Source organism: Egretta garzetta, unplaced genomic scaffold, assembly GCF_000687185.1.
Source record: "Egretta garzetta isolate BGI_Z169 unplaced genomic scaffold, ASM68718v1 scaffold287, whole genome shotgun sequence".
Classification (NCBI taxonomy): domain Eukaryota; kingdom Metazoa; phylum Chordata; class Aves; order Pelecaniformes; family Ardeidae; genus Egretta; species Egretta garzetta.
The window spans coordinates 10,590,347-10,603,549 of NW_009260435.1; the positions used below are offsets into that span (position 1 = coordinate 10,590,347).

General features: G+C 39.9%; 1 protein-coding gene across 1 annotated transcript in view; it reads right to left on the reverse strand.

Moving 5' to 3' along the window:
- SCG3 (secretogranin III) overlaps positions 1-13,203 on the reverse strand; it is a 32,219-nt gene that overhangs the window by 9,920 nt on the left and 9,096 nt on the right. The window contains exons 8-10 of the mRNA XM_009643856.2: positions 12,131-12,292; positions 11,628-11,805; positions 9,638-9,754 (exon numbers count right to left, since the gene is read on the reverse strand). Coding sequence (XP_009642151.1) covers positions 9,638-9,754; positions 11,628-11,805; positions 12,131-12,292 — 457 coding nt within the window. The remainder of the gene's footprint in view (positions 1-9,637; positions 9,755-11,627; positions 11,806-12,130; positions 12,293-13,203) is intronic.

Consider the following 13,203-nt stretch of genomic DNA (forward strand, 5'->3'; position numbering starts at 1 on the left):
ATAATATTCCCAAATGTTTTTGTTATGTTGATAGACTGTAGTGTTTAAAAGTTGTACAGATATCCACATACAGCATGTGCTACTGAAGGCAGTAGGATTTATACTCCTCCATTACTCAGTTACTTCTATAAATCCCATCAGGAATTCTACAGTTTCTCTGAGTCTTTTGATTTGGCTAATGATTTCGTTTGAGTTCAATATGTGAGTAATAAACAATATTTATTACTACTTTGTCAAATACAGTAACATGGTAATATGCACTGTCTTCCAGCCACGTGCACTGAACAGCTACATCTGCACATGAAATATAATACGGCAATGTTGACCACTGATGATCCAAGCTTTGCCACTAAAGCCAGACTGAATACAATAACAACTATATTCCATTTCCAAAGCTTTATTTTGTCAGTAAAGATATGGGCAAAGTTTATATGACAGGCCTTTTAATAGGGACTACGTTTTACAGGAGAAATATTGAAGCTATCTGGCTAGCTGGATGGCACATCAACATGAATCTCAAGATTTCATTAACAGCTGTATTTTCTGCGTGACAGAGACAAGTTAATTATGTAAGCCTGTACATGTTTATGGGGATTACCTGGTCTACCTATACATATACCACAAAGAGAATGTAACTAGAGAATCCCAATTCTTCTTGAACAGGGCTCATTGCCTTTTCTCTCTCTTCAGAATTAATGTCTTTAACAGCTGGTATTGTTTCAAAACATGTTTGTACTTGTCATATGTGGCTAGGCCAGGGCTGAACAATGTTTGCTCTGAGTTGCGCTGATGGAGTGAGTCATCTGAGATGTGCCTGGCCAGCAGCTAAGCAACTGCATGTCATATTTGGAGGTCTAACAAGAATTACTTTTCCAGTATAGTTTCCCTAGCAACGTAATTTTTACAAAGGAAGAGTTCAGAAAGATACTGACCTTTCCACAGAGCTGGCCACTTATTTGAAATGGCACTAATTAAAACAACAGAACAATAACTACTGAGCTAATGGAAGTGACCTACGTTGGTAAAATAGGTCACTCCTCTGGCGGCCAGCTTTCCGCAGAGCAGTGAAATCTCATCAGTCGAACCAGACACCAGGAGTCAGAAGATCTGGTTTCTGCCTTGGCTCACTTTCTAACTTGCTCTTTGATCTGGGATGACTCACTGAAGCATTCATACTGCAGGAGGGCTCCTGCTTTGAGTAGGCATTCTGAGATGTCCTAGGCCCAGCTTCTACAAGTGCTACACACCGACAGATCCTATTAATTGCATCTGAAAATGCAAATTCCCAGCACTTTTGAAACTCAGAAGTCCTTTGTGTTGGGCATTCAAAAATCTGATTGCAGAAAAGCAGAATGCCTATCTTTACCCTGGGAGAATGCACTGTGGTAACACCCTTTAAATCCATGGAAAAAGATATTATGTGAAAAAATATTACAAATTAAACTACTTTGTTCTTATTAGAGAGGCAGAAACTAATGTACCCATCTGAGTATTTAATGGAATTGGTAATGCAAGCCTGAAATGGATGCTTCTCTATAGATAGACAGATTCACCGTGTTTTCCAGGCTCTTGCAAATTTTCCTGCAAAGGGTTTTTTCGTCTGCATAATTGTCTTGCACCCGGGAGGCAGTTTCACATTCTATCCTCATCAAATTGACTGAAGCTGAGATTTCATGTCATTAAACTTCCGCAGAAAGACCTGCTTTGCTGTTCTGTTTTCATACAGCATAGAAAGGCTGTGTTTATTAAACGAGAAAAAGGGATGATCATGGTACTTGAAATCAATCTTAATGATAGCTAAAAAATGAGTTTACTTAATGAGTTCATAAACTACAGCAGCTTCAGATGGAAAGCTTTGTGCTGATGACTGCTTGTATGAGATGCATGTTATTTCAGGTATTAAAAAAGCACAGTTCTCCCAGGGCTCTTCTGTCTCCTGCAGCAGATGATCCTTAAGAGCTTGCAAGGCCTTTTTCCATCCATGCCAAAACTCAGGATGTCTCAGCATTTGCTTGTGACTATTCTGTGGGGAATAGTGTACCTGATTAATTCTTCGGCCAAATCCTTTTAGCTTACACGAGTGCAGGTCCAAGAACTGTCAATATCCCCTGGATTTTCACCAACACAGCCAAAAGCAGAGTTTGACCTTTAGTCAGCTCGTGTATGTATCATGCATATGTCACATAAACTGCTTAAACTGTGACAAACAAAAGAAATCCCTCCATTGTGGAATTACAGATGGGGCTCAGCCTTGCAAATCTCCCATTCCTTTCCAATTCCCTGCCTTACAGGCATTTTCTTTTTGAAACTTCCTGTTTGACTGATTTGTCAGGATGGTGTGTCTGAAGCCTAATGCTGCCATGAGGAATGACATGTCAGGTGACAAACCCCAGGTAGTGGCATCACTTTTACATGGATTACAGGTGAGATAATCAGAGTGATTTGAAATAAAGCAGCAGCAGTATCGCTTGCCAATCAGATTAAAAGCAATTCAAAAAGTAAAACACAATTAAATAGATGTGTTTTGAGGTGAACAAGGCTCTGACCAAGTCTCCTTTATTGTCCATATTAAATCCCCTACCTCATGGACTATTTCTCACATTTGTCCTTTCAATATTCTACAGGCATTTCTTTTGCATTACTCCAGGTCTCCTAGAGCTGTGTGGTGCAGTCTTTTCCTAATCCTTCCCATCCTGAGGCTGCTACATGGCCTGTGCACACATTTTAAGTATTTTGCTAGCGTGCACTTATAAGCCCGATGGTTTGAGACTGAAGCAGCACACAGCCGCCTCTACCGCAGGAGTGGGATGGAGCTTAGTTTTGAAAGTTCAGTGACACCTTCTTTACCCTGCACCCACATCATCTCAAATCATAACTTATGGTCTCAGCACTCAGCTGTCAACAGAGAGATAGTGAATTCAGAAAGTAAGGGGGTTTTATGCAGCTATTAAATACTGTGAGAAAAAAGAAAAGCATTGCCCTCCTTTCTTTAGAAACAAAAAACACTTGGTAGGATGCAAAACCTAGATTTTCAGGAGCTAAGCAATATACTTGTCAAAAGAGACTCTATGAGGAGATAGAGATTTCTTACAAAGCATCCAGTTGGGAAAGCATAGAGGAGACAGTGTAAGGAAATGGAAGAGACAATGTATTTGCAAAGAAATAGCTGCAAATTTAATAATTTAATAATTTAATAGTTCATTCCTTTGCTTAATAGTGATACTTGGTTTGGTTCTTGTACACACAATTTGGTAGTCGCATAATGTGGTGGGAAAAAGAATTAGTAATGCTAAAACTACTGTGTCTCTCCCCAAAAGATACCTGCAAAAGTTTAGATCCTATGGATACTGGAAATACTACGCTCTCACACATATTGTCACTCTCAGGTGAGGCCCATGTTACTGTAGTGTGTGGTGGTTCTGGTTTTTAGGAACTGTGAGGTAGCTGTCATAGACTTTTCACACCATAGCTACCTATTTTTTTTTCTATGCAGTGAGAATCTGAATGGGGGAAAATAGGAGGTAAGTTCTAAGCAGCTGGGGCAAAAAAAATTCATGTGTTTGTGCAAATGCAGAAGTGGCATGGGACAGACATGGATGAGGCATGGGATGAGGCTACAGAAAGAAAAACTATAAAGTTGCAGTGGAGTCAAGGTACTTCCTAGATTCCAATCTTGACTGGGACTTTTGCACGTTCTCTGTCCCCACATCCTTTTATCTTACCTCCATGCAAATTCATCTTGGGTTTAACTATTCACATATACTTTACACCACCACTGCTGCTTGGCCCACTGCCCCCAGCTGAGGTGCCCCTGATTTCTGTTTTTCAGACACGTGAGAGTCCTTGATCTTCCTAAGAAGAGTACAGTATACTGGCATACAGTATACTGTGTCACCTTAATTCATCAGATACAAAATAAATAACAGAGAAAAGAGAGCTGCCTGAAATGAAATAACTCCCACTAGCAGCTGTATGCATCAGTCATATGATAAAGTAATACTGGGCAAGGAAAATCACCAAAGGGAAATTCAGATAGGGAAAATCGATTAAAGATTTTAATGCTTATGAAGAAAACCTACAAAAGCAACAAAGAGCCCTTCGAAAAAAAGGACATTAAAAAAGAAGAAAGTATTATGCACGAACAGTTCCCTGAATGAAATATTGTCAGTGCCCTTTATCTCCCAGGTCAAAATGGAGGAAAGAACAAAAGGTCCACACAACACTGTCCATTTATCACTTGCAGCCTCTGGCATTGGTTTAGCCACACCTTCCCTCACCCCTTTCAAATCACACAGTCTGCAGCAGGGAGCATCTGCTCCTGGAGACAGTGAGTAGGGGAAAGATGATGCCAGTCCGTGCTGTGATCTGCTCTTGGCCTCATACTCTTGGCTCTGTGCCTGTTCTTGCCTAACTAAACAAATATCAGGATCAGACCTCTCGCCTGCAGCATCTGTGCTGATGAGGACTTTGGGGATTAGTCACAGTATTATTAGTCACAAGTCCTCCTCCCCCAAGAAAAGGCCAGATTGTGTCTACTATGCACTGGCCTATGCTGGGTAAATTCAGAGCTCTGCCTTCATCAGAATCGGAGCTGTTGAGGGTACCAAGCGTGAATGTGAGAGGCAGAACAGCTATTCCATATTCCTTAGCATGGAGAGGCAGGGGCTTGTTAAAAATCAACATAGGGGACTTCCTGCCTCTTCTATTTCCCCTGGATTTTTTTTACACAGGCTCAGTCTGGCTAAAAGAGAATATTATCACCAAACAATATCCCAACAGTAACTGCAGAAAAAGACCAAACTAATGAGTGTATACCTCAGCAATAGCTCACCAATGACCAGCCATCTCCCTATTGCTCGTGTGTCTTGCAGTTTGGTCTTCTTTCCAATTGTCCATGGAGACCAAATGATGAGGGGGTAGAAGAGGTAAACAGAGGCATCTGTTCATGCCCATTTCTAACCAACACAATCTCCTACTCAGTCACGGGGAGAGTGTGGATTCTGACAGTGAGTCAGAGCCAAAGGGAGGCGGTGTGAGAGGTGGCTTTGGTTTGGTCTATGGAAGGAGGCAGCTGTGACTCAAACACTGCACACTGATGAGCTGGAGCAATTTCTCTATTTCCCTCCTAATTAAAGGGGGGTTTTCTCCCCAACCAGTCTGCTGTGGGCTGTGTGTTGTACACTGTGGCTCCAGTAAGCTAAATGCTCTACTACAAGGAGGTGAAAAGTGGGATCCCCCTCAGAAAGAGCAAAGCTACAGAGTGCTTAAACTCAATTTTCTTCCCACTCCTTTGTCTCTTTCTCTTCTCCAGCACTGTTCAGTTGTGGAAGATACAGCAGCCCTAATTTAGAAACTGAAAACAAATGACCAACCTCAATCATAAGATGCGATAAAGTACGCATTATACGCAGTGTCATGGTGAAGCTTCTATATATCTGTGAGATACAGAAGTACTGAAGGCAAAATTTTGTCCTACGTGTACTAGTCAATAAATGAGAACTCCACACAAGAATACAATGTGCACATAACTAATTTACATTTCTAGGGTAATAGTTCATTGGATAACACAGCTTTCATTTGGTTGGGGTGGCAATGGATAAATTTGCTACAAATCTACTCTTGTAAGCAGTGTACAGCAGGAGAATATAATCAATGTACTGTGTAAAAAGAATTCATACATACACACTGGTGCCTCTTAAGAATTTGGCTATCATCTCTGAAAGCTCTATTTTTGTTATGGTCCACTAGGCTCTAATTACAAATATTTCCTAGAATGGTTCTAAAAATCACTCTTTATTTTGGTCTTATTAGTGAGAGATGATTTACAAATGTATCTGAACAAACTGGCAGAAACCATTTGTTCCTGCTTCTAAGCTGACAACAATATTATTAAAATAAATGTATTACAAAACTGTAGTTCACTACACAATTACTATAAATAGAGCTTTTACCAGGATAGTAGTGGACTGATATGCTTTCATTTTAAAATTAGCTAGATAGCCTGGCATAAGCAGGAAAAGTCACTCAGCACACAAAACAATTAATCTTCTTTGTGTGGTATAGATGAAGTTTTCCTTAATATTTATCTGGTCTGTGATAGATGGCTCTGATAGAAAAGCTGCCAGAATGAATCTCCACCATGACAGTACTCAACAGACAGAAGGAAAATGAAAGAAAGTATGATATTATTCACACTAATATTCAAACAGTACAAGTATTTATGCAATGCATTCCTTATTCTGCTCTGCTGAAATCAAAGTGAGTTTTGCTTTTGGCTCCAACAGCACTTTTTCCCTTGAAGCACTCAGCACCATGAGAGATATAGTCCTTTCAGTTCTGCATGGAAAATTCAGTATCAGCTATTTATGCAACAGACACAGTATGAACGCCATGAATAATGAAATATTTTATGCTGAATCAGTCATAACTTCTCTGAAAGCTTCTTGCTGCTTTCTGCTGGTCATTATGTGGAGAGATTCCAACTCTTTCATTCCACTCTGTCACTACACTCTTGCCAACAGCAATTGTTTCAATAACTGTCCTAAGTCCCTCCCAACACTCAACCTGTTCAGTGACAACAGCCTGTGCCTCTAGCAGGTCAGGGCAAGTGAGGGGAGTTCAGCTCTTTGGGCAGCATTTGCTGGATGCTGACAACCAACCCATAGGTAGGTAAGTTGATACCACAGTTGGATCTAATTCACAATCCACCTGTATAACTATGATCCTGCGTCATATGATTAATTACCTTATGCTTTCTGTACCAACAACATTTGTCCATTCTTTTAATTGCAAAAATTATTTTAAAGCTGCTTTCAGTCTTCAGAGGGCAGATAAGCTTTCTAGAAAGATTTCTGAAATCCTTTGAACAGGCTAGAAACATAACATGAGGCTTTCACTCCACAGAAGAATTTGCTCCCAGTACATCAAAATACAGCATTCATAGTTAAGAAAGTAAAGAGTGATAGAAGATAGTGGCATTTTGCCACCAGCAGGGCAATTATCAAATATGATGCATTTCAGTTGAATGCACATTTTACATCCGGTTGTTACAGCCTCTCTTTAATGCTTCCAGAGCTATACTTTCTGAATACATACTGTAAAAGGCAGGCAGTACTTTTTCTCCTCTTTTGTATATATGAACACGTTTCGTTTGGCTTTCTGGGTTCTGTGTTACAGATTATATTTAGCATATGGAAAGCTTCTAAATATGTATTACATAATATTGAACATGAGCATTAAAACATGACTTCCTCTTCCTTGCATTTGTATGTGTGTGCATGTGTGTTTCTCTTGCACCACACTGCAGCTAGATCTTTTGTAACTTAAAGCTAAACCTAATAACATCATTCACTGCAGCAGCGAGACACTTTCCCCTAGAGTAGGATACAATGATGATGACATAACGCTGTGGTTTCCAAATCCCAAACCAGCTGTTACTGGTATATGCATTCAAATCCACTGCCTCTGCATCCATGTGAGAGGCACAAAAGCTCGTGACTTGATTCAGTAAATGATTTATTATTTTGAATGTGTAATTCAGGGACATAGCTTACGCATGGCTTCAGCCATGGAGTGGGGAAAAGTAATTTAGGCAGTTTCCTACTGCAATAAACCAGAGAAAGGATATAATCCATCTGCACAGACCCAGTAGGTATTTTCCACCAACTAGCATGGGATCTGCTTACTGATTTTAGACTGAGGGAACAACTAAAAGCTGCCAATTTTTTTAATTGTTTCTTCTCTCTGACAGACATTCATGCTAACTCCTTTATCTACTATAAATAAACAGAGCTGACCATCAATCCGCTAACCCAAACTGCACCAAGAAACACAGTACCTATTCAAGTATTACTGGGTATATTGTGTTGTAACTTTCAGTTGAATAAGAGTGGCAATAAAACTGCTGCCATGCTTATGGATACTGAAAGAAGCTAAGATTCTCCTGTGCTTGCTTGTTCTTGAATATTTGAGAATATTAGCTCAATAAATGAAGGTCAGCTTTAAAGCCATTTCTCAACAGCAAGTCTAAAAAAAGAATACCACGGAAGCAACTTGAGACCTATGAGAAAGCTTTTTTCCACTAGAGTAAGTTACTTTGACGGAGTACAAAATCCATCTCTGCATAAATCACTCATTTGCAAAGCAGGGTCTGGATATATCAGTTGATAGTCTTACTTTAAATCCAGACTAAATCAGACCTCTGAAACTCTTAACCTAATCCCTGCCCTCTGTACTATGTCATCATGGCAATTTGTTTCCAGGGTTACAGTATTTATTTACTCAAAGTAAAGCCAATGTGAACAACTGCTCTGAATTTTAGCAGGAAAAATGCATCCCTAGTGTAATTCCATTATCTGAGTGGTCTTGCGTCAGGGATGAATTTAGCCTATTAAGTTTTGGCACAACTCTATCAGTGAGGGCAATATCTGCTCAAGCCATATTATCTTCATTTGTAGAATGACACTGAAAACACTGTGCTTGTAATCAACTATTTCTTTAAATGTACAGGCAGCCAGAGAAATAAAGAGCTGAACTGTTGTCCGAATATTCCAAAATTCAAGGACTTCTCACAGAAAATAAAAGGTTAATCTTGGTCAGTGATATAATGAATTCTTTAGAGAGGAGGTGCAATCATGCACTGAATGTGAATCATGATCCACTGGATTTTTTGTAGAAAAGTAATTGATAATCAATCCATAAGTTACAGTTGCATCAATCAATCATGTATCTGCAATGGCCCATATCAAACCAGCCAGCAGAAGTCATGAAAGATCATTGCCAGTCCTATCTCTCTGACAGGCTGATTTATTAAGCTGAGAAATTGTCCTGATGTAAACAACTTTTCAAGCTATACCCAGACCAGAAACACTTCAGAAAAAAGGAAAGGGTTGTGCAGCAGAGCTTATGCAGATCAGCCCTTCTTCTGTAGCTCTGCTTGTTTAATGAGAAAGGCTATCACCAGTTAATATAAAAGAGTTTGTAAAAGCCAGGAGAGGTGTGTGAGAAAACAAAACAAAAAGCCCAAACCAGGCTGTTCCAAAATCTCTCTTTGGGAAATTATAACAATTTTACAAAATCTGCATAGCCATGGACTCTAAAATGGATCCAGGAAAGAGTTCAAAAACTACCCCTGTGCCAAGATGTAACACTTTCCATAGATGGAAGGAGTTTTACTTGGTAGAAGACCATAGCATTAGGTCCCATCTACTCTATCTACTTAGAGGTAAACTAAATTAAATTAATTAATTTAAATAATTAAAGGTGCTGAAGTGCTTGGTTCTTTTTAGAAAATGCAGGTATCTGATCCACCTCAATATAACTGAGCAAAACACTAATCTTCCCCAGACATAAAGCCATTGAAATCAAGTGTGCTTCACAGGTGTGAAAGTGGAATAATCCTCTAAATACATATCTGATAAATAGCCTTTCCTTCACTACATGGAAATATTAAAGCAGTATGGAATTCAACATTGCTATTATGAATGATTAATCATTTAGAAGTAGAGCTTCAACATTTTGAATGAACAAGTCTGAAACTGGACTTGGAAGAGCAAGGAAGATGAGAATGTAATTATCACTGTTGGTAGACTAAGAACATAGCATTAATAACACTGTTGCATAAAGTATGTACTCTCACCCAGATAGGAAACTCCTTCTTCTGGTGTGATTGTTCCATATTTAACCATCATCTTCACGAAATCAATCAGGGTTTTCATGATAGTTATCAAGGTCTCTTTCTCTTTTGCCTCCGTCTCTGTATGAGGGGGTAAAGCAAAACTAGTCAAAGACTTCAGGCAACTCAAAAAAACTCAGTTCTGCAAACTCTGCACAAACTTGCATAAAAATTTACATGCATAAAAAATTACCTGCTCAACTAAAAAGAAAATGCTGTGCTGGATTAGCAAAGAGAACTGTATATGTTTCCCTCTAAACTGCTCCTGCAAAGTACAGCTGAATATACTTTAAAACTTCAGGGTTTGGTTTTTCTTTATAGCCTTTTGTCTTCAAGGTCCATATTATGGAAGGTAAATTATATTAATTCCATTTCACAGGTAAGAACACTAAACACACTGAGATGAAGTGACTCGACACACTTCAAATTGCTGGTCAGAGGGCAGATATAGGCAGAGTTTTCTACAGTCTCTGTCTTTTTGTTTTATTTGTCTGTGAACAGTAGTAGACAAGTCTGGCTCTGTATGAGGAAGACAGCTCAGAGATCCTTTCTCCTACAATATCCATGGGTTCAATGACAAAAATATAAAGTGTCTCAAATGAGATTGTTACTGTGCACAAGACCATGACTCGGGTGCTGGGAAAACATAGTATCGTGGTTGGGAGGATCATGACTCCAGAATAGAATAAAATTATAAAAATCCATCTTTCTTGCCCATACATACCTCTGACTATCTTCATGATCACTGCTTCTTAGCTTTCTTTTTCCACTGTATTTATCTGCTGAACAATATTACTGGTATTTCTACATTAGCAGCATGAAACTTCCCCACCACAGTTACACAAGCTCTTCCCACACCCCAGGTTGTCTCTGAAGGACCCAACAGAGCCCAGGCCAGTGGCAGAAGGCCAGCCCCTTTGGAGAGCTGCTGAACAAGTTTTTTATTGCTGCCTGCAATTTAACACACATCTGTAGGAGGCAATTGAATCCCCTCTCTTCCAGCTTGATACAAGCTGGCAGGTGAACAGCATAAAGCAGGAGACAAGGCAGAGATGTGCAGCCAGCAGAACATGGTTCTATTTGCTTGATAACCTGTTAAACCAAACATGCCTTTCTGCTTTGTGAGTAGAAAAAGGAGAAGAACTAGCATGCAAAACTATGATGGGAAAATGAAAAGAACAGGAAGAAGAATATGAAGTTTATAGATTGGACTTGAGCAAAATATGCCCTCAGGTTTTTCATTCTAGCTCTCCACTCAGGGACAGTTTGAAGCAAGATTAAGGCTCCTGCAGGATAAGGAATCTACAGAATAAATTGTTGCTGACTGCGCTGGAGAGAGCATAAGATATGCTGGCTGCAGAGAGTGAGAGTGGGCGTGTGGTAGAGAGTACTGACAAAGGGGCTGTGGCGAGGTGCCACAATCTTCCCTGCAATAACTGGAAGGCAATGATGTCTAGCACCGGAATAAGAAGAGACATGCAGAGCTTTCATTGCAATAAACAGCAAACCTGTGGTTTGTGAAAAGGCTGGGAGGCTCAGACTCATTTACTGGTACCATCACTGTGAGGATTCTACTGTGGCTTACTCGTATCTCTGTTGGCTTAGAAGACATGGATGTTACTGGAAAGATCTCTGGAGAAAACAACTTGCCAGTTTTTCATCATGCCCTTACGGGAATGAAAAGAATTCAGGACTCTTGAATTATACAGCACAAGATGGGAAGGGCTTCCTAGGTCACACAGTCTGCAGTTCTGAGTGCTGTTCCTCCCAGTGTTTTGCCATATTCACTAATCAAATTAGCTTCTGCTATGCATCTTAGAGAACATTTTTAAAGCACATGGTCTCGTGAAACTAGGGAAGCTCTGGGGAAGGGAAAAGAGTAGGAGAAAATGGAGAGAATCTTAATTTTCTAATTTTTTTCAAAAATATTCCTGTAAACACATGATGAGCTCACCTGAGTTAAGACTTTTTAACAGTGCGTAAAAGTTTGGAAAATACTGGAGGTCTTCAAAGTTATCTTCAGAAGGCAGCTCATTTCTTCTTTCCAAGATATTAGATGATGACCATGTGTTATCCAGTGTATCATCAGTTTCTTCATTAATGAAACTATTCTGATCAGCTTTGCTTGGTGTCTCCACAAAAGACATAAGAAAATAATATCTATAAGCACATTGCTTTTGGTGATAGAGTTAATAGAGCAACAAATAGCATCATAATCTTATGCCAACATTTTCCTAATTATGAGGTGAAGACTATACTATTTTCTCAAAGTTTTTTCAATTTGGCATCTGGCTTAAACCTCAAAGTAACTTATGATTTGGTTTTTTTATCTGACGGAGTATCTTTAAGAACACCTTTAGTTTCCAGATTGAACTAATTATTCCCTACAGCAAAGCAGTATATTGGTCTACTTGTACCATTTGGCAAGTGGGTCAAAATGATTAGCTAAGAAATTACCATTCTTTCCTGTTGCTTTTCTTTTGTATCACTGTCTGCTCTGCTTGGAGGGTAATCAAAATCTTCAGACTCCTTTTCACGATCCTTTGCTTCATTTGCAATTAGCTGTTGTAAAACCTCTGCCACTTCATCTTCCAGGGTATAGGCCTGACTCTCTGTGATCTGTTAAAATATTTGTGCAGAGTATTTATAGAATATTGTGTTTTTCCTAGATTAAACATCAGTATGAAACCTGAGCTTTGTAAATAGGCGCTTCAAATATGTTTGCTTCAAAGCTGAGCACAGCCAAATTAGATATAACACCTTCACTGATGTGTGTGTGTATACATATACACATATAGTAAAAATCCCACCCACCTGCACATATAGCCTCCAATAGGGAAACAAACCCATATAAGGCTTAACACAACGGAGTCCAGCTTGAAAGATGGAGCTGCAAGTGTGATACACCTATATGTGTAAATGTGTGTGTGCGTATGTATACATATTTATGTTCTGCAACATACTTTTGTACAATTGAGTAAGTACAACAGAATACAATAATACAGTAATTTCAGCCTGACCTCAGTACCGGGGAAGGTTATGGAGAGGTTCATCGTGAGTGTGCTCACCAGGCACATGGAGGACAATCAGGGGATCAGGTCCAGCCAACATGGGTTCATGAAAGGCAGGTCTTGCCTAACCAACCTGATTTCCTTCTACGACCAGGTGACCCGCCTGGTAGATGAGGGAAAGGCTGTGGATGCTGTATACCTGGACTTCAGCAAAGCCTTCGACACAGTCTCCCATAGCATTCTCCTGGAGAAGCTGGCAATTCATGGCCTAGATGGGTGTACCCTTCGCTGGGTTAAAAACTGGCTGGGTGGCCGAGCCCAGAGAGTCGTGGTGAATGGAGCTAAATCCAGTTGGCGGCCGGTCACAAGCGGTGTCCCCCAGGGCTCAGTCCTAGGGCCAGTCTTGTTTAATATCTTTATCAATGACCTGGATGAGGGGATTGAGTGTGCCCTCAGCAAATTTGCAGACGACACCAAACTGGGTGGTAGTGTTGATCTGCTTGAGGGGAGGAGGGCTCT